This window comes from Diabrotica undecimpunctata, chromosome 3 (genome assembly GCF_040954645.1).
Source record: "Diabrotica undecimpunctata isolate CICGRU chromosome 3, icDiaUnde3, whole genome shotgun sequence".
Lineage (NCBI taxonomy): Eukaryota > Metazoa > Arthropoda > Insecta > Coleoptera > Chrysomelidae > Diabrotica > Diabrotica undecimpunctata.
Window position 1 is genome coordinate 166,466,665 of NC_092805.1, and position 27,311 is coordinate 166,493,975.

Sequence of the window (27,311 nt, forward strand, 5' to 3'; positions counted from 1 at the left end):
AAACTTAAAATTGTAATTATCTTTAAACTTCTATTATTATAATAACGTAAACACAAACGAAACAAACTGTTTTAAGTAATTTAGATAACCGGTCGTTCGGTTGATCGACGCTCTACTGTAAATAAATAATTTGCTCGAAATTAGAAGTAAACCCTTCCGGTTGTAGGTTTCCCCACATTTTAATGCTGAATCCGAATCCATTACCAGTTTTTCTCTATTTGTTACTTTATTAATACCCAGATGGACATAGGACTACACAAAACTACAGGATAGATTTTTTAAATTATAACATTTTGATCAAATTACTTGTTTTTGTGGGATAGTTGTAAAAAAGAAAGTAAGGTTACTATGATTGTTCACTTTGTATAGAAACGCTGCAGTAAAAATATATTCAAGGTTTTATTAATTTTAATTTCTCAAAGTAAAAACATGGATATATAAAAAAAATCAACTTCTTACGAAATAACGGTCAACATTAGGTTCGTTAGAACAATAGTATAAAATCTGACAAAAATATCTCATTTGCATTCGGGGGAATGAAAGATAGAATAACTTTTTTGTGTAAAAGTAATATTTAAACAGTAAAATCGGTAAAACAAAAAGAATGTATTACACATAAATAAGCGAAATAAACTAAAAATTTGTCTTAAAAATTATATATGTATAATATAATTATGGTACAATATTAATAACAATCTGTTCTTTACATAACTATTTTTTAAGAATTATCACCGTAATCTCTATCACCCACGTTGATTCGGTCAGGGGCAGAAGTAACGTTAAAACCTAGAATTCGGGAGTCCACCTTCAACATTTTTGATTTTTTGTTTTTCTTGTTTTTGCCCTAAAAATAAACAATGTTTAAAAACTAACTAGAACACATTAATATACAAAAAGCACAAATAACCATACGTTAAAAACATGTTCACAATTGAATGTCCGCCCGAACAAGGTTATAACTAGACTTCGGCAAATATGCATATTGCATATTTTGCATATTGTGCATATTTTATGCAAATATTTCATATTTTGGCATATTTGTATAAAAGTTTGCATAAAGTGCATAAAAGTTCAGATTTTTATACTGTATTTGAAAATTTTTAAACATACCAATTTATTTCAATTCTTGTATAAAATTTTGTAGTCATTTTAATCAAGAAATGATCTAAGTACGTAATCTCTACAGGTACAAAACATTTACAATTTCAAAGAAGATCAATTTAAGTAGCCCTCAACATTCTTAGAAAGTCTCGGTCACTGAGGCATTCAGTTATTGGATAATCGCTAAGGGTTCGCTCATTTGCATTTTATGATCTAATCCCCAAATCTATCTACAATTTATTGTATCTTAACAGCAGGTAAACGGCTAATAGTTTTGTTCCTAATTTAGGGATTTTCCAAAATCTCCCAGTTTATCGAATTAGGTACCTAAACATTTCTAATTTGATGCTCAGATTTGTAAATCATTTTTGTTTTGATATTCAAAGCGTAAACACTCGTTGTGCGTAACAAAAAGGAAGATTGTGATTTTATAATGCCTAAAACAACCAGTGCTTCAACTTGGATTAAACCTTATAAAGAGCTGTCTAAGGATATGGGAAAAATCTACTGTTCAGTCTGTGGCAAAATTGTAAGTATCTAATATTTTCTATTAAATATCTAATATTTCATACATACAGGGTGTTTCCAAATGACACTTACAACGTTTGACTGTAGATACTTCTCGAAAAATTGAACAAAACGATATAGTTAATGAGGGGTCAAACTTATTTACTTTTCGAGATACAGGGTGTTAAAATTAAAAAAAATTAAATTCTTTTAGTTAATAACAACAATAACTTTAAAACCAATAAACGTATTTACTTGAAATTTAGTACTCGTAGGTTGTTTTTAAATGAAAAATAGCTTCCTTTAGTGAGAAAAAATTGTCCATGGTACAATACAATGGCGTGTATTTAGAAAAATTTTTCACCTTTACTTTTTTTTATGAAGTCAGCTATTCTAAAACACAATTATTTTTATTGTAATTGAATTAACAAAAAAAAAACTTTTGTTGAATTTTAAAATAAGTTATATGATGTACTAATGGTTAGTAACAAAAACTAATTTGTGGATTAATACTGCATTTAAAACACTTAGCGAGTGTTTTTTTTCCAAACCAGTTATTTGATTAACCAAAAACACCTTGTATATTTTTATATTTTAAAGGTTGGGTTAAAATAAAGGTTTTTATTTTTATTTATAGATAGCATGTGAGAAGAAATTTCAGATAGACCAACATGTGAAAACTGCTTCACACATTGCAAAAAAAGGAAAAATAGGAGGAAAACATCAAACTTCAATGGCTAAATGTTTCCAATCTACTTCAAAAAAATTAGATGAGCAAGAAACTTTTAATGAAGACTTGTATCGCGCATTAGTGTCTGCAAACATACCGCTTTCAAAATTAGCAAATGTAAATTTTAGTTCGTTTCTAAAAAAATATTGCAAACTTAATGTTCCAAGTGATCGGTCTCTAAGAAGAAATAATGTGAACGGGCTATACTCGTAGGTGTTAATTAATATTAAGGAAGAAATTGCAGATAATTATTTTTACATATCTGTAGACGAAACCACTGATTCCTCAGGAAAGTATATTGCTCATTTATTGATTGGTGTTCTTAAAGAAGATACCTTACCAAAATCTCATCTTATTTCATGCCAGCAACTTGAGAAAACAAATGCTTTAACAATTTCGCGTTTTATACAAGAAAAATTAGCAACTTTTTTTCTTCCGACAACTATTCCTTCTAATAAATTACTGCTTATTTTATCGGATGCTGCTCCTTATATGGTGAAAGCAGGACAAAATTTAAAAATATTTTTCCCAGATTTAATACATGTTACTTGTGTAGCGCATGGATTAAACAGAGTTGCAGAGGAAATACGAAAAAAGTTTCCTCTTGTAAATACCATGATATCCAGTGTCAAAAAAGTATTTCTTAAATCTCCTATAAGAATTCAACTTTATAAAGAAATGCTACCTAACATTCCTCTTCCACCACAACCTATTTTAACGCGATGGGGAACATGGTTAGAAGCAGCTAATTTTTATGCAGATCATTTTGTTAAAATAAAGAACATAATTGATACGTTAACAGATGAAAGTTCCCAATCTCTTTTGGATTCTAAACAAACTTTTCAGAGTAACTTGCTTCAACAAGAACTTTCATTTATAAAATCAAATTTTAGTTTTATTCAAAAAACAATTACTCAGTTAGAATCACCAAAACTGTCATTGTTCGAAAGTACAGCATTAATAAAAGAATTTGCGTCATGTTGTCGAAACGTTAGAGGTAATATTGGAAAAGATATTTTAAAAAAATTTGAAGCTACTATGGAAAAAAATAAAGGTTACCATATTCTTTCTGAAGTAGTCAGTGTTCTAGCTGGAAATATTTCGGAAACAATTAATTTAGAACCAAATGTTTTGGTTAGTTTGAAAAATGCTCCCGTTACATCAGTTGATGTTGAACGAAGTTTTTCCATATATAAATATATGTACTCAGACAGAAGCCACAAGTTTTTGTTAGAAAATTTTGAACACCACTTGGTCATTTATTGTTACCATAATTCTAAATAAGTTTATTCATACTTAAAAATGATGTAGTTACTTAAAATAAATGTAAATCTTAATGAATAGTAGGAAATATTTAGTTATGTACACTTTTTTTTTTTAATAAAATTGTTACTATTTTACGATTTTTTTATTTATTTGTATGCATATTTTGTAAAATATTTGCATATTTTCGGGTAAACACGTGCATATTTATGCGCATATTTTCTACATTTTTATTTGCATATTTGCCGAAGTCTAGTTATAACCCTCAATATTTGTGAATCGGTGTTATTAGCGGAAAGGGTTATAACCATCATTTCTGTTATACTGGTATGCAATATGCAATTGAGGCGGTGGCTAGAATAAGGGCCTATAGGCCTATGAGCCCTTTCTTCGGAGAATACAGAATTGAACTCTATCTTGTTCTATGTCAGTCTACCAATTTTTTCTACGATATTACGGTTTTTTACGTTGGTACGACACTATTTTTAGTGAAGTGTTGCACAGCTGAAAAAGATTTGCGCCTCTAAATCAACTGTTTTGGTGAATTTCTCAATGTGGTTGAGGTTATGTTATATTCTAATAAGTGTATTTTAAAGCAATGGCTAGTTGTAAAGCTATTTTAGATAATGTGTTGTCAAAAGGTGCCAAAAAGAAAATTGTTCAGAAAGACCATTGGAAAGAAAACGTGGCAAAATCTAAGAGACAGAGTGGACAAAAGTATGTGTCAAAATTTACGGGGAAAACTGTACAGAGTAAGGTATTTTCTATTGTCCGTAAGTGTTGTGTACAAAAATGTTTTGTAAAAAGAACTTCGCAAAATCAAAAGCGTTTATTTGACCCTTTTTATGATAATGATTCGAAAAAAGAACAAGACGCTCTTCTAGCAGGTTGTATGGCATTAGGGGAGCCTCCAGAAAGTCATAGAAAGATATGAAATCCCAAAATTAGCAGACTGTATCACTGGAAATCCAAGTTTAAAACTTCTGGTTGTGATGTGCCCGTTTGCCGTTCTTTTTTTGTTGACTTGTATCAAGTAGGAGTGAAGCGTATAAGAATATTACAGACACAAATTATTGAGAAAACTCCACTTGATGAAAAACACGGAAACCAAAGAAAAATTTCCGATGATGTTTATTCTATGGCTTTAGAACATTTAAAATCTATTCCATATAAACCAAGTCATTACACACCTGGAACAACAATCAGATTGTACTTCGACAACCCAGACCTAAATTAAGAACCTTTTTGAGCAGTTTCAAAAGTTGTTTAAAGACACTACTGGAAATAATCTTACCATGAAATACAACACCTATTTCAAGTTTTTCAGAGAAACTAATTTTACGCTCAAAAACCGAAGACTGACACATGTGATTATTATCGTGGGTGTGAAATCAAACTAGAAAAGAACCGGAATGATGAGTGTTGATTACAATCTCCATAAAAAGAGACTCGAGGCATATTCCAAGCTAAAAAAATGATTACTTAAGAAATGCAACAGATGATAGTGGCTTCTTGTCCTGGAATTTGATTACGCACAAAATCTGCCGTTTCCAAAGCTCAGCATAACAAAATATTTCTATAAAAGACTTTTATGGATGTACGTATTCAATATACACGTGCATATTGATTTATCATCATATGTATATTCCTTCATAGAATCTCAATGTAAAAAGGGAGCAAGTGTGGCTTCATTCATCGTTGACTCTATTCGCAATAAATTAGCAGATTATCCTAATACCAAGCATATTGTTCTTCTATCAGATGCAGCTGGAGGCCAAAATAAAAATCAGACTTTGTTACGGTTTTGTTCTTGGATATCAAAACTATACAGAGTCGAAGTGACACTTCGACCGCCATATTAGACATGGCGGATGTATCATGTGTTAATGTGAGTGTGGCCACAGAAAAGCAGTTAAATAAAACCCGAAAAAGAAAAATTAGACAGGCTTAGTGAGTGGAAGCACAATAAAAGAAAAACCCTAAGAGACACTGGGAAGCAATATGTTTCCAGAAAAGGTGCTGTTGTTCCTGAAAAATATCTCTAGTAAACTTCTTCTTCTTCAGATGCAAATCCACTAATGGATGTTGGCGATCACATTTTCCATTAATTCTCTATTTCTTGCAATATGTATCAGAGATTGTATGTCGTTAATCCCTGTCCATTGCCTTATGTTTCGGAGCCAGGACATTTTCTTGCGTCCCATTCCTCTCTTGCCTTCAATTTTACCCTCGATTATAAGTTGGAGGAACTGGTATTTTTCATTTCGCATGATGTGACCTAGATACGCCGTTTTCCTTTTCTTGATGGTTTCGAAAAGTTGGCGTTCTTGGTTTATTCTTTTAAGGTCTTAATTATATTTGTGATTTTCGCTGTCCATGGTATTTTTAGGATACGGCGATAGAGCCACATTTCGAAAGCTTCTAATCTGTTTATATCCCTCGTTTTGAGTGTCCAGCCCTCTACGCCATATAGCAGCACTGACCACACGTAGCACTTAGTAAACCTTAGTCTCAGTTGAAGATCGAACTCTGAACAAGTCAGTACCTTCTTGAATTTTACGAAAGCTTGTCGAGCTTGCTCAATGCGACATTTTACTTCCCTGTCCGATGCCCAGTCTTCAAAAAGCCACGATCCCAGGTATTTAAATTTACTCACTCTTTCAATGGACTTAGTATTCAGTGTTATGGTGGAGTTTTCAAGTGCATCCAAGTTTCTGGAGATGATGATCATATATTTGGTTTTTTTGGTATTAATCTCTAATCCCATTCGCTTACTGTATTCTCCGATTATAGTGACAAGTTGTTGAAGATCGACTATGTTGTCACAAATTAAGACACCATCATCAGCATATCGTATGTTGTTGATCAATACTCCATTCACTTTGATTCCCATCTTTGCATCCTCCAAAGACTCTTGAAATATGGCTTCCGAATAAATGTTAAATAAAAGAGGGGAAAGCACACATCCCTGTCGAAAGCCCCTTCTTATATGTATTGGTTTTTATATATAATTGTCTATTTTTAACTGTGCCGTTTGATGCCAGTACAAGTTTTCAATGCATCTTATGTCTTTTTGGTCTATATCAACTTTCTTGAGGATCTGCATTAACTTGTGGTGTTTGACACGATCAAACGCTTTTTGGTAATCTAAAAAGCATAGGAACACATCCTTCTTCTGATCGTAACAATTTTGGACCAGCACCTGTGTTGCTACTATTGCTTCTCGTGTTCCTAAACCTTGCCTAAACCCGAACTGGGAGTCACTGATGTCCCATTCACATTTTTTGTATAATCTTTGATGTAGTATTTTTAAGAATATCTTTAAAGTGTGACTCATCAGGCTAATGAGTCTGTGATCCTCACATCTTTTTGCATTGACTTTCTTGGGCAGGGAAATGAAGGTAGAGTGTAACCACTGTTGAGGATAGCAGCCAGTTTCATAAATTAAGTTAAATATTTTGTGTAGTGCTGAAATTCCCCTTTCATCCAGTAATTTGTGTATTTCTGACGGGATTTCATCTGGTCCAGGTGCCTTATTGTTTTTTGAATTTAATATTGCCTTTTCTATCTAATCTTTGGTGATTGAAGGGCCAGTCAGCTGGTCGTCTGTATAAACTTCACTCATGGGTCTTTCGTCATGGAAGAGCTCCTGGATATAATTTTCCCATATATCAATTTTCTTCTTTTCACCCAGCACTATCTGGTTATCCTGATTAACTATGGTAGTTGGTCTTCGTTTTCTGTATATTCCAGCAGTCTCCTTAAGCTTTTTATGTAAATTACGGTCGTCGTGCTGTCATTGTAAATGTTCTAGATCTATGCATTGTTGCTTAAGCCATCTTCTTATTTTTGCTTTTATTTGCCTGTTAATGTTTTCATACATATTGCTGCCATCTTGGTTATTCTTGTGTCTTCGTCGTTCTTCCATTAGTAATAGTATTTCTTCTGTCATCCATTTTTGCCTCTTGTTATTTCGTTTGTACCCTAAGTTGTTTTTCATGATGTCTGTTACAGCACTTGTAATCGTATTCCATGTTGGTTAACACTACTGGAGAATGTCGAACTATACATTTTTAAAACGCTTGCAAAAAAATGTATATTTAATCCTAACTGAAAGCAACTTTTAAGTTTTAATTAACTATAAAAAAAATAAATTTTAATAAAAAAATAAACTCAAATTTTGTTTGCAACTGTGTTTTGCTTCAACGCGTTTTTGTTTGGTTGCAGGCTAGAACTTGTCGTTGTAAGTATGGGTGTGACAAAATAAACTTAGAGCAAAAACAATTTTTTTTAAATTCTACGATTAAGTAGATGTGAAAAGACTAAAGAAAAAGGCCTACAACGACTACGTTGTAGACCTGTGGGAGATATAATCTCTAGGTGTATGGAAAAATACGAACTTTACAATTATTCTTCACACTATTCACATTAATTGCAAATGATTAGTAAATATAAACCAACTTGCCTTACCTTGACCTCTTGGAATTCAGTACTATGTTGCAAGGATGGGGTAATAGCTGGAGCTGGAGAACACATATCGTCTTTGTGAGCATTATTCTTAGGTTTAAATGAACGCCGTTTTTCCAAAAAATTCACGGCAAATTGGTGTGTGGCGTTGTTATCTCCTAAGTATTCCTTACAATATTCCCTAACGTCGAACGCTGATTCGATATCTCGTAAGAAAGTAACAAAAGTAGGAACTGAAAATAATAAAATTACTTTAATATGCAAGTCCAAGCAATTAAATTAAAAAAAATAACATTTTTAGAGTTTATGGATTGAGGGCTGTTTTTTTAGAAAATTTTATTTATTTATTTTAACATTCTTAGCAATGTCCAAACACAAAATCGAACATTTAATTGATGTTATTATATCCAAATTTCAAATTACCTTAAATATATTTTTTCTGAATTAACAAAATACAATTTTGAAACCTCCTAAATAAATTTTATGCCCAATAAAATGATTTGCTATATTTTTTTTGCTATTTTATTCACTACTAAATTAAAAATTACCGGAATTTTAAAACATTTTAAAAACATTCATGCACTTAGAAAATCAGTTTAAAACGAAAAAATTTTTGATAAAATTTTCCTATCGTTATGTCAAGTCTCACACTTAGTGATAAGACATTACTAAAAATGATTTAAAAAATTTTTATACTATCAGAAAAAGTGTCCGCCAGCTCTCCGTCTATCGAAGAAACTGAGACGACTGACAGTGATGAGGAAGACACTTTTATACTAGCTATATGGTCGCGAATCCGTAAAAGATATAAATACTATTGTCAAATAAACTAGCTTACAAATATCGGACAGCATTGTTATGTGAAAATTGCGTACAAGAACCCCCAGAAAGAAGCCGTTCCTGAACAAAAAACAGGCAAAACGAACTGATTGGGTTGTACGCAGAGAATGAGCAGAAGAACAGTGGAGTAAGGTAATTTGGAGTGATGAATCTCGATCTTTGAGAATATTGGAGTGAAGTATGAAACACCCTGTGGGTGTCATGTTATTTGCTTGATGACTACTAACGGAGGTTGACGTTTGGCATTAATATAGGGCAATATTAATGCAAAAAATATTACAAGCCAAACTGCTGCCGACTATCAAAGATTTGTTTGAGGGGAAGCTGAGTAATGCATCTTCCAGCAGGATGGAGCACCCCGTCATACGGCCTAAACTTCCATGGAATGGCTAAAAAATTATGACGTTACTGTCCTGCCTGGGCCTGGAATAGTTCCGATCTAAATCCAATAGAAAATCTATGGTCAAGGCTGTGTTAGTATCATGTCGAAACTCAAGTAACAAGAGAGAACTGATAAAAGCCATTATTCAAAACAGGTTTAGAGTTATTACATCAGGAGATTTGGCTTGTCCGTGAACTCAATGCCTCGAAGAATCGACGATTTACTAAAAAACAAAGGTTATCTCAACAAATACTAATTTTCTTCATAACGGTGGGGCCACGGCCCGGCAATAGCAACAGAAAACCACCTGTCAACTACTCATTCGTCTAGGAGATGCTCATGAATATTGAATATTTTAGATTAATTGGGCACGTTTAAAAATACGATATCCTAAACTTTCAGATATTAATTATGCCAAATTTCTCATCCCACAGAATCATCCTATATAAAAATTTAAAAAACGAGTTCTAATATGCGCATAATTTTTTTCTAAGGCCTTGACATTGCCAATTGACCGGACTATTTTGTAAGTTGTATTCACAGATCTACAATCAGATCTTTGAGAAGAAGAAGAATTGCAGAAAATACTCTGAGAGATCGAAAGAGAAGTAAAGACATTACAAGAAAATGTAACGTACAGTGTATGAATGACTGGACACAAAATAGAAAAAAATAATGGAATAACCCATTGGAGGTGGAATAACCCAATGGAGGAGACCCGTGTCGTCAAAATACCAAGAGATAAATCACCAATCGGCAGAAGAAGTATCGGACGACCGCCTAAAAGATTGACTGACAACCTTCCATAGATGTATTAATCCACCAATGAACAAGCAGAATTGCTTATAAAGAGGAAGAAGAATATATTTTTTAAGTTTCGGTTTGTAACTCTTTTTTTTTTTTCATTTTTTTTTTTAATTTTGAATCGAAGCTTCTATACTGGCGTTGTGTTCCTTTTTCTCTACAGTAAAATACTGCGAGCGTCACGGAAGTAGCGCCATGACAGGAAATAGCGGTTCGTGGTTCGCAGTCACAGTAAACAGTTGGAAGAGTCCATTTATGTGACGAGGAAAGTCCGATATACATGTAAACTTTTTCAATTCTATTAAAATCTACCGCTAGTCTATACTACCTGTTACTGTACCACCCTTTTCTTTGTTTTGTTTATATTTTATTTAATTTTGATTTTTTCATATCATATGTTATATTACAATATCAAACGCCACAACATTTTCACTCAGGGATCATATATCTAATGATGAATATTAAATAAAAAAAAGATATACTTACTATCTACGTTAGTTGATATATTTGATAACACTTTGTAGCACCAATTCATAAATTCGTCCGATGACGGTCCGTTATTATTATTATTATGATTTGTTTTATTCGATTCATCTTTTTTTACCTTGGCGTTGGTGTTCTTTGTAGGGTTTTTCGCTTGAGACTTTGGAGCTGCACTAAACGTACTTGTCGAATTACTTTTAGTTACAGTGGACGGTTTGTTTGCTCCTTGCTGCTGGTGCGGCGGCTGCTGTTGCTGCTGCTTACTGGAAGATTCATCCCAAAAACCACCTAAAATGACAGTCTATGTTATTCATCTGGCATAATGCAAACGGATCTGATAGAAACGTTTATATAGAAATTACTACGAAAACTAAGACATTAAGACACATCTTCAAAATTGCTCAATAATACATTTACAAATTTACCTGAACTAGAGGACCAATTTACGGACGATGCAGAAGCCCACGTCAAATTTTGACTACTCCAAATACTACTGCTAGTATTATTGGTCACCGGAGATGGTTCTTTATCTTTCTGGTGTCGCATTTCCGCTGCTTGCTGATAAATTTAAACTCATTAACAATATAACCAGGCCGATTATTGTGATAATTACCTTTGCTAACTTCTCTTGTTCTTCCGCTTGAATTTCGGCAAGGGACTTTACCTTCCTCGGTTCTACCGGTTTTTTCGCCCAGTTTAAATGTGAGGCAGGTGCTTTCTCTTGTTGAAATTGCTGTTGTTGTTCTTTCTCCTAAATAAAGAATCCCTTATTACAGGTGGATAAGATCAATCATAATGACTAACTTATAATCCAGGGAAATAAGCAAAAAAAGTACCCTGATCCGGACAGACAAACGACAGTTGTCCTGAGAGGTGTTAACGCAGAGGTGGTTAAATTTATTGTAGTCAACAAAATTGAATTTATACGGAAACTTTGTATTAATTAAAATTAATGTGCCTCCATGGATGCTGTCAGATCTGCAAAGTTTGGATATTATGGAGTAATTGTTAATACAAAGTGTTTCCAGAGGATACAACCAGTGCTCAGTTGAAAGCACAAGATCTGGCCAATCATTTTCGCTAAGAAATACTTCCAGTTCCTCAACTTTTTTGCATACAGAACATACGTTGTATAAAATAATAGAAAATTTATTAACGATATTAGATTTAGATATACTGGTATCCAGTTTATCACCTACCACATTTTTGTGCTCTGTATTGTCAAAGATTCTATTTGATCCTGGTTGGGAGATACTAATTCCTTTCTTATCTAGGAAGGTCTTAGTTTATTTTTAAAAAATTATTAACATTTATAAAAAAACAGAAATTTCGGACTTATTTTGGAAAGATACATTTAAAAAACACCACTTTAAAGATTTTTATATGAGTTATAATATTATTATCTTCAAATTTGTTTCAAATGTTTCACTTTTTGCTGATAGACGAAAAAAGTGAAAATTTACCGTTTTTTGATATTAATTTGTTAATAACTAATTAAGTTCAAAAAAATCGGCTGCAGGAAACATATAGGTTCTTGTTAGAGACATCCATATACTCAAAACAACTGCCGTTTACCTGGTTGGGTCAGTGTCAGGAGAAAGAGCTTATTTCCCTGGACCAACATACACACATAATATTATCTATATTCATGGTTTGTATAAAATTGAATTACTTGTAGCCTTTGTTGTTGCAACGCAGCATCGAACGCTCGTTTTTCTCGTTCAGCTTTCTGAATCTCAGTGAGACTCAGCCCCATATTGGCGTTTGCCTGAGACCACGGAGCGGCTTTAGCTAATCTCAATTGTTCCTGTTGCAATCTCTTCTCCTCTTCTAACCTTCTAATCTCCCTTTCCTTGATCTCTTGCCTGAAACAACACACTGTCAGTCCGCTAGCCTAGCTTTAGATTTTAAAGGAGTTAACAAACCTCAATCTTTCTTCTTCCAATTTCTTTTGGTCTTCACTCTTCTTTTTCGCCTCTTCTTCGGCTTTCCTCAGTTCCTTAAGTCTTCTTTTCTCCTCTAACTCCCTCAGCCTTTTTTCCTCTGCTTCTTTTTTCGCCTTTTCCAATTCCCTTTTAATCCTCTCGTCTTCCTTCCTCCTTTTCTCTTCTAGAGCTTTCTTTTCCGCTTCTTGTCGCTTTAGGTCCTGTTTCTTCTTTTCTTCAGCCTCTTTCTTCGCCAGTTTCTCTTCCAATTCTTTCTTTTTTTTCAACTCCTTAGCCGCTGCTTCATCCTTTTGTTTCTGTTCTTTTTCTTTATCCACTTTCGAGGTTTTCGGCTGTAACGCTTGTTGAAGTTTTTCCGATTGAGTCAAGGGAGGTGAGGGAACGGCAGGTACAGTAGGTACAGGATTATTTTGTAAATCCCACATTGACATAGGGACTTCGTTTTGGGGTTGCCACTGCGAAGTGCCGTTGTTGGCGGTAAATGTATTTTGTTGCCACAGCGAATCCACCTACAACATACAAAAAAAAAAATATGAAGATTATTTGGGAACAGTGTATCAAGCTTAGAATCGTGCAATGAATACCTGGTCTAACATAGAGATGGAGCGAAGGACTATGTTTTGTTGTATTAAATATAACACTTAAAACAATATAGACAAATCTGTCAGCAAGCTGGAGAATATATTAAAACATATTGTTGTTCGATGAAGGAAACTTTGTTAGGCCACACAGTTATCGAATAATCATGGAAAGTGATTGTTACCTGTGGCGGAGTCGACTGCTTTTGTTGTTGCTGTTGCTGCTGCTGTTGTTGTTGTTGTTGAAGCTGCTTAAGTAGGCTCGTTATGGGATCGTTCGCTTGAGTCGAAGAGATTTGTTCAACAGGACCTCTAGAAGTAGGTCTTGGTAAGTTAATACTTCCTCCAATACTGACTGGTATATTGCTTTGCATGCCTGGTATAGGCAATGCGGCCGAGTTAAGAGTGGGTGTCTGCATAAAGTAAAAAGAAAATGTCAATGAAGATTATAAATGATGTCTCTATAAATGTCTAAACCCTTATTTAATTTTAAGTTGTATCTTAACAAAAAAAAACTCAGTATAGTAGAACATTTCATGTATACAGTGGAAATTTTTCAAAAATATGACTTTAATATATATTTTATAAGCAAACGACAAATGGCATACCTGTAAACTGGGCATACTTGTCGATAATCCTTCTGGTTGCGGCAGATTTCCAGGTAGGGTATTACTCAAACCTGCGGGAATATTGGTTGGGTGACTGGTCGTCGGAAGACGGTTTTGCATAGAAAGAAGATTATTCATTTGCATTTGTATATGAGGATCTAAGGTACCAGGTAAATTGGGTTGTTTCTCGACCAATCCTTGTCCTGGAATTTTATTGCCCTGGAAATAATTATAATCTTTAAATAATCGTATTCCAATATAGAACAAAGCTTTAGGATTGTATTGAAATCTTCATTCTTTGAGGTAAATACTTTAAATAGAAACTTTAGATCGAAATGTATTTATTATCTCACAAATCTGATTTTACTGCTGAAAAATCTCCATAACTTTCCGAGCACAAAGAAAATAACTTTTGAACAATTTAACACCCGGAAATTTACCTGGAACAATCTATATAGGTGAGGAAAGAAATATACTGTGATATATCTTCACATTGTCCGGTATACTCATAATGAATAAAATAATCTTATTTAGCATCCTGAAAGGTACTTACTTGTTGCATTTGATTTATCATGTGCATTAAAGAATTGGTCGCCTGTGGTTGCTGTAGGTATTGGAGATCTGGTGCTACCTATTAATAAAAATTTACAATTAATACAAAAGCACTCCCAAATTCAACTAAAATATCAAAACGCTAAAGTATCCCATAGGAAAATAATTTCTAAGTTCCTTAAGTTGACTAATGACCATTTTTATATTCTCACACGACAAATTAAATAAAAACTATTCTAATTTAAATGCTTATCACAAAAAGTGTCCTATAAATATACTAAACATGTTTTGAACCATATTTCAAGTTATTGTTATTCACCACTAGATGGCGCTAGTTAAATGTGGCACATACGACCTGAGACTATCACTTTTTGATGAATCTAACTTTCAGTTGGTATCAAATAATCAATGTTACTCTTCCTGTGAGAATATAAAATATTACACAATATTTTATATTCTCACGCGACAAATGAAATAAAAACTATTACAGTTTTAATGTTTTTCATAAAAACGTATTGTAAAAATACTAACCATGTGTTTTGAACCATATATTAAGTTATTGTTATTTATAACTAGATGGCGCTAGTGAAATGTGTGTCATACAGATCTCAGGTTATCGTTTTTTGATGAATCTAACGATCAATTGATATTAAATATATCAAACAATCAATGTTACCCTTCCTGAGGCTACTATTACACAATATTTTATGTTCTCACACGACAAATGAAATATAAACTATTATAGTTTGAATGCTTTTCATAAAAATAAGATTATTATTTTGTATTAAGCAGATGCATATTTTAAGATATTGTGATTTACCACTAGATGACACTAGGCCATTGTGCCAAGACTATACTTATACAGACTGTCATTTTTTGATAAATCTAACTCTAGATCTCGTTAGTAACAAATCAAAGGGTCAACCATACTCACAGTTTAAAATATAATGAAATATTTGGAAACCATGACTTATGCTAAAGAAGTATTCAAGACGCAAATTTAAAAAACATCAGATTCACTTCACACTAATATTATGTATAGAATATAATTTAACTATGTTTGAGAATTTGGGTGAGTATTTTGGGAATGAAAGTTTATAAACAAATGTTAGGGTAGAAAATGCAAGGGTACAAGCTACTGTCACACTAAAATAAATAATACAATTGTATACCTGTTGCTGTTGCATAATCAGTCTTTGAGCAGCAAGTTCTTGCTGTTGTTGCAGAGATATCGCATTCCATGGTTCGGTGAGAAGTCTGGACTGCGCCTGTTTGAAAGCCATTTGCGTCAGATACTGTAATTGCAGCATATCCGGCTCTGCCGCGGGCATTTTCGTGACGGGGAAACGGAGGCCCGTTTGGAAGGGGTTCAGTCCACCACACAGACCTATCAGATCACCCAGCAAAACGAACCTCTCGTCGCATTGCCTTCGCACTTTCAATTGGTTGCTGAAGTATCCAGCCTTGAACCACTCTGCCATCTCCATGTTGGAAAATGGTCCCTGCATTTGACCCTGAAACATATTTTTATTTTGTTGATTATCCTTAGTCTAAAATAACTACAAATTACAACTATGTATACATAAGCTCACTTGGTAATGAAATATATATTAAATTCAATTGTCACTGCACAGAGCTTTCGACATCCTCTCTGATGTCTTCTTCAGGGCTTCCGAGGTCTCAGTCTCCTGAGTCCCCAGACACTACTACACTGAGCATTGATCAATGCATTACTGCTACTGGGCATAGCGGACGGTTCATTTATACCGTCGATGACGTGGTTTGGGTAGTGGTTGGCGTGGGGATTAGCGCTAGGGTTGGCGCGAACATTTCTGACAGATGAAAGATTTCCGATGATTTCTTTATGAGAGGTTACCATGTCGAAGGTAACCGGATGCCGTCATCGCTTTTATTGAGACAATTTGGCCATTTTTCAATTACTACGGCTTCTCAGATAATTCTTGGTTTATAGAAGCAGATGAGGGCTATGGTTCTGAAGTCTTCATAATATTTTCTGCTAGCTGCTGGCGATCATAAGTTTCCTGAATAATTTTAGTATCTCAATATGAGCATATTTACCTGTGGATCCTGATAAAACCACTTGTCTAGTATGGCTGGTGCAGCTAAATTTGGAGGAGGTTGTATACCGCCAATTTCAAAACTACTGGGCACTTGTTTAGGTACGTCTTCGTCCACCACCAATTTCAGAACGAAATCTTCTTGCAACTTTTCAAACTCCGAATCGTCAGGCCTAGAACGAAAACTAACAAAATTATTTATTCGATATGGTTTATGTAATAATTAAAAAAATAGAATCTAAAGAAACAGTCAACATTGTATATTTGTCAAATCTGTTAAATTATTTGTATTTTTGATTGAATTTAAGCTTAGTAATGTCATAGTTAAATAAAAAATATTGGAATTACCAAATTTATATATAATGAACTTATAATGTCAGGAATTCGTGATTGTAAAGTAACTGATCTTCCTTTAATTCCCAAGTTCCTTAAATTGCACAATAACAAAAGAACATTAAATCTCCAAAAAGTCTCCGCCTAGCACTAAGCATTGGTCCTTCGAGCCGGATACTGTCACTCAGAAAAACTTTGTGATAAAAAATTTAATTTTGTTTACAATGCCACCAAATTCATAACGCCATCATTGACAAGATAAATTTCATATTCTGCGCTTATAAATACAATCGCCACGACGATGTTAATTTTAAATATTGTATCATACAACGAATCTGTTACTACTACATTATAACTAAATAAATACCTTGGATTATCGTTAACTGGGCCGTTTGCTATCACTGGTGGTTTCTCACTAATTGATAACTTTGGGGGAGCACTGAATTTGGCCCGTTCGAGCGGCACATCTTTGTCGATTTTTTCAGGTATATTGTTGGGAACCAACTTTTTCCTTTCTTCTGACGGAGCTTTCTGTTTTAAATTGTGAAGTGTGTCTTCTTCTTTTTTCTTCGTTGAGTTCTGAAAAGTATTCATGAGGTTAAGAATAAATTTAAATAACTCTAAAATTGGAATAGCAGATGATCATAAAATAATTTAGGATCTTTTCAATATATTCAATTATGTTCTGTACCACTCGTAACTGCGATATTGGTGACTGGTGTAAACTTACTGGTAACAAAGTTCAATTAAGTTTGTTGTATTCAAATGCAACACAACTCAGCTGCAAACTGAAAGTATGATAAAAATTTATTATAAGTGATAAAAATAGCCTACCTCTTCCATGGTTTCCTTTTTTTGTGAGGTATCTTCGGGTTTTACAAGGGACAACGTCGATTTGGATGAAGGCATCGGTGGAGGCTGTGATTTCGTAGAAATATGTTGTTGTGAAGTTGATTTTTGAAGACTGATTATTTCTCTTCTATTAGGTGGTTTACCCTCAGGCTGCAACAATATAATCAATCTCTTCAAATCGTAGTATAGTCCGATCAAAAAACAATGTGACCAAAAAAAAAATTAAGGAAGAACTAATATTTAGGAATAGGTAGTTCAAAATGTCTACTACTATGCAGTCATTAGAAAACAAAAATATTAATAATAATGAAAAAAAAAACAACAATAATCAAAAAAAACGTAGTTCAAAGAAAAAAAAATATCAATTTTGGTTGTAATTAAAACCGATCAAACATATACCTATTTTCAAATTGTCATCCCTTCTTTATTTTTTTATATGTAAGGTGTTACCAAAATTGTGTAATCTTTGAATGCACTAGTATAACTTATGACAAATATTTTCGTAACATCCTGTATCTGTAATAATTTTTGTATATAGAGTAAGGAAACTTTACCTGTTCATCATCCGATCCGTGAAAGGCACCCTTTTCGTCGAAAGTCCCTCCCCCTTCAGTAGGATTCTCCATCGCCCATTCAGGTAGGTGGTCCTCGTTTTCCCAAGATTTTCGAGAAAGTGGGCCTCGATTGTCATTCCAACTTGTGCGGCCACCTCTTTCTGGAGGACCTGTTCTCTCTTCAGACTCCCCATCCCCTCGCCAACTTGTTGAGCGCCCTGGTAAAATAAGTGTAAAATAAGTATCGAAATTAGCTGGTTAATTAATTAAAATAACAAACAGAAAATAAAATATGTGGTTGTGAATAAAATTAGCAATTGATTGGCATAAAACATAAATTATTGTCAATTCAGAAAGATTCACTTAACATCTGTTGAAATGTGTTAATTGGAATGTAGCGAGGACAGTTTCTAAGATGAATACTGACGTGTTGACTGAGCAAATAAAATTTACTCGATTTGTGTAGTGAAGTCTATAACAACGAGATTATATTGAATATGTAACTAAATGCGCTGAAAACGTTGAACTAAATGGGGCTTATATGTAAATAAAGTAAAAATACTTACCCCATTTTTCATGACCACCGCTTCTTCCTGGCCCACCTACGCCACTTCTCCACCCATCGTCTTCATCGTTTCTGGCCCTCCTCCAATTATCTGAAGTGGTTCGCTGATTAATATACTCTTTTCTCGGACTCCACTCGGGCTGCTCCCCGTTGCCCCAACCCGAGTCGTATCCACCCGTCGGCCTGCCGTATTGGTATCCCCGTCCTCTACTGATTCGACCGCCCCTTTCCAAAGACCCACCTCTGCCACGTATTGGTCCAGAAACTACTGCATTTGGTCTGGGCTGCCAACCTCTTTGCTGTATCTGTTTAACATAACAATAATGAACTTTAATATGGATTTTGATACAAATCCTTTAAAATCCGTAAAAAATATAATGGAGGTTCCAAAAAAATTACGTTAAGTTTGAAGTTGACGCCCTTTGTGTTATAAAATATTGGCACCAGAAAAGAAATAATGCGAGACAACTCACTTTCCGGCAATTAAGAATTAAGTTTTACAGGAACCAAAAACGTGTTTTTATTGTTAAATGTTTTAAAAATAATTAAAGATCATTCAATAAAACGTATTGGGGCCAAAATGATGAATTAGGAGAGTCCAGAAAAATTAAAACGTCAAGAATTGAACATCTTCAAAACTTTCAGCAACATTAGTCTTAAGCAATTTGTTCAACAGACTCAAGAACTGAAGCCTACTGATCACACACAATTAAGAGAGTTTGTAGTATGCATTTTGGAACAAGTTAGTGTTGACTTTTCTATTTAAATCGTAGTTAACGATGGGGGTTACTTTCATTTCATTAATCTCCGAAATTGTTGAGAAACAAATACTGACGGCCACATATGAGAACCGGCCGGACTAGACCAAGACGTCAAATAGGTCTAGCAATTAAGTTCCGTAATCTAGTAGCTTGGCGGTTACTGTATGTTTGTTCTTCAATTCTGTGAAAAGGAAGATGTGAATGAAAATGAAGAGTATGAGTCACTAATTGAATGTTTTAGCATTAACTTAGTTTAATCAGGGATTTTAGGGTTTTTTACAAGAAAATTAAAAATATAAATAAATATGTGTTCCTTTATTAAAGGTTATAACACGACTTCTAAAACTAACTAACTAATACTCTTTTGTATTTTATCTAAGTCTGTGTATCAGATAACAAACACTTCTTGGATCTTATAAGCACATTAACGAACTTGTCATCTGCTTTCTTGTAGATGGCCATTTCATCCCTCGTACCCTAGGTCATAGAAGGTATGGTTTGTTACAATGCCTATTTTCCCGCTGCTCCATCCTATTCCATACACAACTTTATGAATCGAAATTACATTGTGTGTGATTTTTTGAGGAAACCAATAAATGTGTAAACACTGACACTTACCTCTTCATCGGTTGCTGGTGATAAGGCTAATGGTTGAAGACAAGTTTCCGAGAATAGACATTTAAAATTGGTTAGAGAGACGGGAGGTTTTATATTTTTGTCAAACAACGCCAACATCTCTTCTCGACCATATCTGAAACAATATATATTTGTATTGGCAAGCGGTTGAGATGCTTTGTAAAAGAAATTCCAGGAATTGAAAGTCCAACTGTAAGAACATCTCTTCTTTTATACTTATGAACAGGAGAGAAAAATATTTTTAAGTAAATACGAGGATTAAACACTTTATTTAAAAATATTATGAATATTTAACACTATCCCCTTATAATTATTAATCTCTTGGCAACTTCTCCCAACGTTGTTTCCACTGCTGGAATGACCTTGAGTATGTCTTTTTTGCTCATCCAAGGATTTTTTAATTTGTCTGGTAAGTTTAGAAAACAAGAAAAAGTCCGCAGGAACTAGATCTGGTGAGTGGGGGGCTTAGAGATTTATTTTTTGTTTATTTAACTACTTTACAAATACAACTTAAAAGCATCACAAACTTAACATCACTAAGACTTAATTATTTGAGAGATCGCTTTTCCACAACGGGGCGAAAAAGGACTTGCTCGGAGAAGGATAATTTCTGTAACCAAAGGGAACATCGATACTAATAGTGGAAAGGGATATAATTATATTCTCGGCAATTGTAATAAAAATTTTTAATTATTTCGTCTGGAGGTAGATCAGATTCTACCGAACCAGATCTGGTATTTTTTCTTTTGGATCTTTAAGACCTTAATTCGTTATTAAATCATTGCACGGGTGTTTTTTCAGTAATTTGTCATACTTTTTTAGTGGAATATCAAGTTACTATAAGTTTCGGTTAGAAAGAACGTCAAAAAATCAAGATCATTCTTTGTACTAGCTAGTGTAAGCTTTTGTAAACCAGGAGGAGTAATAACCATTGAAATGTTTCTAAGGGCTTATGTCAAGTCCTACATTTGAAGTTCATTCCGTAACTACAATCAAAGCCTGTTGCGTTTTATCTCTGACTACGCTATTAAAATTTCCGTGGGCTAAAGATGTCCAGGTCATCCGCATTGCCCAGGACATGATGCCTGTCCTTACTGAGTCTAATTATCAGCCCATCCATGATGACCAGATTCCACAAGAGAGGAGATAAATTCCCCCCAAAAGGTTGGATATTTTTGTAACAGATTTCGTATAATAAAATATTCTATAGTACAATTTAGGAAGTTTTAAATAACTTTGAAACTATATTTTGAGTAAACCTCATAGTTTCTCATAAAATATTTAAGATAACGCTTTTCAAAACAAAAGATAATATTTAACTATCTATACATAGAGATGATAATTTTATAACATGTAAAATATTGCAATATTGCAAATATGTGGCAATATTTTCAATTAAATTGTATCACAGATGTTGCATTTGATAATGAAAGCATTGATAACAGATAAAAGCAGAAATTGAACATACATTTTCCTAATTAAGTATTTCAATGATACAACAAAGATAAAAAATTCATAAAAGCGAAACCAAAACAATTTTTTAATAAGTAAAACCAGTTTATGCATAATATTCTTGATCTACAATATTAGTTCAATCTAATTTAAATTTTTCTACACAGTTAAATGCCTTGCAACGATTATTTTCTATTATAAATCAAACAATACAGGTAAAAAAATCATTGGAAAATCATAAAATTACAGCCTAATTTTCTTTTCATAAAGATATTGTGAACAAGTTATGTATCATATAAAAAAAACTGCTACAGATGAAAGAATTTAGAATGAAATTTTATTAGTAAAAATTGCTAAATAAACAAAACAGTTACTGCAAATTTATGTAGAAACATAGTTTTTTACAATTACTTTTTTAATAATTAAAAAAATACAAAACTTCATTATGATCTAAGGTAACGTGAATATGTAGAATCTATTTTTCTATTATTAAAAGCCCCTTTATGCTCTGCTATCCGTTTTTTTAAAGTTCGACCAGTTTTACCAATGTAAGTTTTTGGACAATACTAACAAAAATTAGAAAAGTATTAAGAAATGTCTTAAAAAGAATAGAGAATCACAAAATATTTTGACCTAGAAATAAACCATGATAAGTGAAAATAAATGATAATCTGACAGAGGAGAAAAAAATATGGCCAATTCACTTTCACTTTTAAAATGCAAGAGAATATAAAATCGAGATAGTGAACCATTTTACTTATCTGAGAGTTATTATAGAAGAGAAAAGGCATTAAGAATTAAAAGATTGGCAAAGAGAAATCAGAAAAGTGGTTTAAGATCACTAATGAAATCAATGAAGACAATGAAAATATAAGATGTGGAGAAATTGGAAAGAAAAACGCTCAGAGCTATATATGGAGGCAAAACCAATGTGAAAGGTTGGATACTAGGAATCAATAGGGAACTAGAAAAACTGTATAACGAATCTGACATCAGCTGCTTCATAAGATCACAAATAGATGGATAGGACATGTAATGAGTATAGATAAAAAGAAGATACCAAAGATGGTCCTAAAAGGGGCCCAATCACAAAAAGAAATAGCTGATGGCCAAGACAAAGATGGTTTGATAGTTTAAAAGTTCTCAGAAAAATAGGGAGCTTATGACTAGAGAGAAAAATGACAGAATTTTTTTTAAATCTACAAAAAGTACATACACACAATCATTCAACTTCTATCATTAGGTGTTGAGGGAAGTGTGTCTACCTTTTGATAAATTTTCTCCACTATTTTTTGTTATTCTCTATTTGTGTTGCTTGCCCATATTTTGTAACTACTCTGCTATCTTGCTGTTTCACTCTTTTAATGGTCTGCCTCTTTTTTGTCTATTAGTTTATTTTGTCTGTTTATTTGTCCCTATTGGTTTGTCTGTTTTTCCCTATTGGTTTAGATTCCTACACTGTTTTCACTGACCTGTTATTGTCCATTTGTGTTATTCTATGTGTAACATTAATTTTGTGCCTGTTTCTTATTTCTACATTTTTGAGTATCTCTGTTCTTCTTGCCCATATCGTTCTTCTGAGGTATTTCATCTCTGCTTCTTGTATCCTACTCTAGTGTCTTCTGTTTAAGATCCAGTTATCTGCTCCGTATGTCAATGTTGTCCTATATATTGTTTCATATACTGTCATCTTTGTTTTCCTAGATATTTCTTTGTTGTTGAGGAACCCTCTATTTAGTGCCTGGAATGTTTCCTTCCTTCAATTAGGTCATCCATGCTATTTTCCTTGTTATCCAAAAAGAACAAAGATTATAAAAAACCAAGAACTTCCTTAAGCAAAAAAAGAAATAACTTTTGCAAGAAAAAAAATTATGGTTTTTTGACTTAATTGTTAAAAAATACTACCTACTACTTTTTCAATTTTAAAGTAGTTGATTGCTTAGTACATTATGATAATTTGCTCCAATTTGCTTGATATAATACAGAATTTTAAATTACTTTTGCCACAGTGTTTATAATAGTATTTGTCTATTTGATAAATAGCACATAGTTAGGTAAACAGAAAAATATAAATATTTTGAAAAAGGTGTATTCACAAATGAACGATCTATGCTTTTTTAAATAATTATAAAATATATAAAGCAATTTATTTAGTTATATTCAATTTTAACTTGTATAAGAAATATATAATTCTACCAAAAGAAATGTATAAGAAATATATAATGGCGTTGTAAACTCTGAGACAAATGATGAGCAGGATCAGCAATAAAGCCATGGAAGGAGTAGTCAACTGAGGAAGTGGTTCATATGGAATATGGTTTTCCATTTTCCTTCTTGATTATGAAGGAAAGTTATTATGAAAAGCTCCAAAGATATTCCAGAGAATATTCTTATATAATTTGTAAATAAAAAGATAAAAATCATCATGTTCCGAATATATCTATTTGGAGGCAAATATAGAAAGAGATGGACACACTGAAATAGAAATCAAAGAACAAATCATAAAAGGGAAAACATAATTATTTGATAGTATAACTCTTTAAGAGTATCCAGTTAAAATTTCACAGTGATCAGAGCAAAATTGATGGAGTTATAGGAATTTAGAAGTGAGTGAGGTGAGTGAGAGGACACTCACATAGAAATTGAAATAAGTACAGGGTCAAGTTCTCATAATTATGCAGGCACAGCAGATAACAATCGAATTACTAGACCAAACAAAAAGGCTGCAGATGCAACAAAAAAGGCATGAGTTCATCATAGGCAGGAGCAAAAGGATGCTCTAGATATTTCAGCAGGAAGCACATAGCTATATAGGCCTAGAATCGATGAATCTGTGTAAGTATCAATAAACATATGCTTTTTTTAAACACGTTTTTCTCGAAACATTTTTTTGCAAGTCAGTGTTCACTATATTACCAAAAATTTATTGACTGATCCTTTTCAAATTTTGCAAACTTCTTTTATAGATAAATTACTAGGTTGCAACATAAAGATATTGTCCATTTTGTTGTTATTATTAATTTTACATTAAGTTGTCGAATTTTAACAAAAAATTTGTCTTTTTTACTTCTAAAATTTGAAAAAAACAATAGAATGAATAATATCTTGACGTTGCAACCTAGGAAAACTCATAAAATAAAGAAATATTTTTGGTTTTTTGTGAACAGATGATCCAGTTATAAGTTACGACAAACACTGCAAAATGACTTTTTTTATTTTGAAAAATTAGCTGTCATTGTTTCACATTTTAATATTTTTATGTCAAAATTTCAGAAAATACTTTTGACATGTACATTAATGTACTAATTTTTCAAAAAATAACTCTTAAAAGTATGTTTAAAACATTGAAAATTAACCTACCCCCTCGCCCCACTCGCCTTAAGATAAGTTTTTTTATTACTTATAATTTTAAAATAATATATCGTCGTGGTACATGCAAAAGGTCGAATGTAAATAAAATATATTTTTTCTTTTTTGACATGTAATTTAAATATTATTTAAATTCAAGGAAGTTTTACAAAAAATATATGTGATACTGTCTTCACAGGTAAAAATTATAGGTAATCTTGATTCAGATTCTAGTCTTATTACATTGAAAGCCAATGGCTTATATATAAGTTTAAGGAAGTATTAGAAAACAGATATATACATGATAAAAACTGTTTTTTTTTACATTATCATTCATGGTTTTATTACAGGTGCTCTTCCCATCTTTTAACTTGCTACTTAATAAATCATCATATCTATTGTGGGACAAATTATTTTGCAAGTATTCAACCCCAAATGTTGCTTTCTAAAACTCAAAAGTTTTCACTTTAACTATAATCTTAAAACTAATGACACTCATAATCTTTATTTTTTTAAAATATTTATATACAGCAACTAAGTGAATTTGGTCTTTCAGTAAACTTTAAATAAATATAGAACTGGTTCTTACGTTAAATTCTGACATTATTGAGTGTTTTTGCATTTGTACCAATGTAGAATTTAATTTTAGCACTAATCTCTGCTGAATACAACAAATCCATTCGAGAAATATGCTTACACAACAGTTTGAAAGTTACAGTGGGTTTGAGAGAGACTATTAGTCATAAATCTGCCAAAACAAATTATTATTAAATAAGATCTAATTTGCTTATATATGGTACACAAAAATTTAAAAAAAATTATTGAAAATGATCTTTTCTTTACAATGGATTACATTACTTCAATCCCATTCCCTAAGGAAAGTTTGAATTTTAAATTTAATGAAATACTGCAAGAACTTTGGAACATGCATTGTTTTATTCAAATATTACATATTATATGCACTATTAAAATTGAATATTACTGCTTCCAATTTTTTTATGACATTTTATGTTATAAGATAAGCTGTCATTAGTGTGAGTTAAATAATGTATGGATTTTGATATAAATTACATTTATCAAAACTTCATTGTATATAAAATATTTTACGGTTATGTACTTCATTGATAAATGTTAATTATTACTTGTCAGTTTTAAAAAAAGCACATGACATAAGTTGACTGAATAATGAATAATCCCACACATATAAAAAGATATAAGCTATTGTTATTTTGTAAAACTACAGTATTCTAACATTTAATTGCAATTGACTATTTATAGGTCATTTTACACTACAAGAAAAGGTTATACAACATCAAAATATGGCAGTGTAACATTAAAATTTATTAATTGTTTCTATTTTCTATACTCACTAAATATCAGTCAAATCCTTTAAGATTTTGAAAACCTATTCACTTTAGTTCTTTACATTTACATCCTTATTTGTAGATAGTAAAATTGGAAAATTTTTGGGAAGGTTGTCTTATGAAAGTTATAATTGTAAAACAACCTACCGATAATCAGCAAGCTGATATCTTGTTCCTCCACCAGTTCCTCCTCCAGTAATACCTTCAGAGGACATGTTACGAATCCAATCTGGACCAAAAGTCATTGAGTCAGTCATCCTAAAAACATAAACACACTCAGTTCAAGCCTGTGAAGCGAATGAACTATATTATATAAAGTAACATATAGAGCGTTACAGCAACAGTGAAGGCATATGTGGGTATGAATGAGTATAGGTACACAAAAATGGAGGTAACTATTTTTAGACACACAATATTAGTGGTAGAAGTTACTACCGGAAGTCGATAATGAAAATACGGACGATATATTCACGTTTATTCCATAAATCACAAATATTTCACTCTGTTTTATACAAAGCATGAAGTGCAAGGCCCCAGGCATAGACTAGGTGGCACATTGATTTTCCCGATTAGGCTCGTTTTATAGAGAAACATGTAGATAAAATTATTGAACATAAATCCTCTATTGGTTTTATCACCAATCATCTTCATAGTTTTCCTTATACGATTGCATTTACCTGAATATATTTGTTTTACACTTGGTAAAATGCGAACAACATAAATGGCTGCAGCGAAATTGTAGGTTACGGCGCATGTGCTCACAATCTAGTAACTAAAATGTCAAAATATTTAAATTCAAAATTCCACTAGATACACTTTTATTTTTAAATTCAAATAAAAATTGATCAAATCTAAATGGAGAACTTTATCAATATTTGATCAATATCGATATAATTAATATTTAAAGTTTCTTATAATAATAATGTTATTATTTAAAATACATTTGTCCTAATAACCATGACGATAACAGTATTAAAAAGTTTTCTTAGGTTTATGAAGAGAAAAATTATAGGCTATTAAAAGAAGTATGAAGTGCTTTTAATGATAACATTAACATCATAAAATTATATTTTAGATACTATTTAATATTTGTACTATGTACTTGCC

At 32.5% G+C, this 27,311-nt stretch overlaps 1 protein-coding gene across 3 annotated transcripts; it reads right to left on the bottom strand.

Annotated features, from left to right (window-relative positions):
* Positions 1-380: 380 nt before the first annotated feature.
* On the bottom strand, positions 381-27,011 carry Gyf (GIGYF family protein Gyf). 3 transcript variants are annotated; one of them, XM_072527472.1, is made up of 19 exons: positions 26,882-27,011; positions 26,352-26,462; positions 20,023-20,155; positions 18,645-18,948; positions 18,079-18,296; positions 17,507-17,674; positions 17,040-17,251; positions 16,341-16,512; positions 15,434-15,775; positions 14,263-14,340; positions 13,710-13,928; positions 13,287-13,514; positions 12,503-13,032; positions 12,250-12,442; positions 11,191-11,328; positions 11,003-11,135; positions 10,581-10,865; positions 8,072-8,301; positions 381-844 (listed from the first exon to the last, which is right to left on the bottom strand). In XM_072527472.1, exons 1-19 carry the CDS (start codon positions 26,956-26,958, stop codon positions 719-721), a joined length of 3,897 nt encoding a protein of 1,298 aa, XP_072383573.1. In that variant the 5' UTR covers positions 26,959-27,011; the 3' UTR covers positions 381-718. The 3 variants fall into 3 exon arrangements, with proteins under 3 accessions (XP_072383573.1, XP_072383572.1, XP_072383574.1); XM_072527471.1 differs by having other exon boundaries at positions 16,341-16,524; XM_072527473.1 differs by having other exon boundaries at positions 8,067-8,301; positions 16,341-16,524.
* Between the last annotated feature and the right edge of the window lie 300 nt (positions 27,012-27,311).

What these genes read in the sequence shown, in the direction of transcription:
- Gyf (XM_072527471.1), bottom strand. Translation starts at nt 26,958, where the DNA reads ATGCGCCGTAACCTACAATTTCGCTGCAGCCATTTATGTTGTTCGCAT. An exon ending in AAAAGGAAACCATGGAAGAG is followed by an intron (nt 17,252 to 17,506) that starts GTAGGCTATTTT and finishes AATACTTTTCAG; the next exon opens with AACTCAACGAAGAAAAAAGA. An exon ending in CAAGTATGCCCAGTTTACAG is followed by an intron (nt 13,515 to 13,709) that starts GTATGCCATTTG and finishes TACTTTATGCAG; the next exon opens with ACACCCACTCTTAACTCGGC.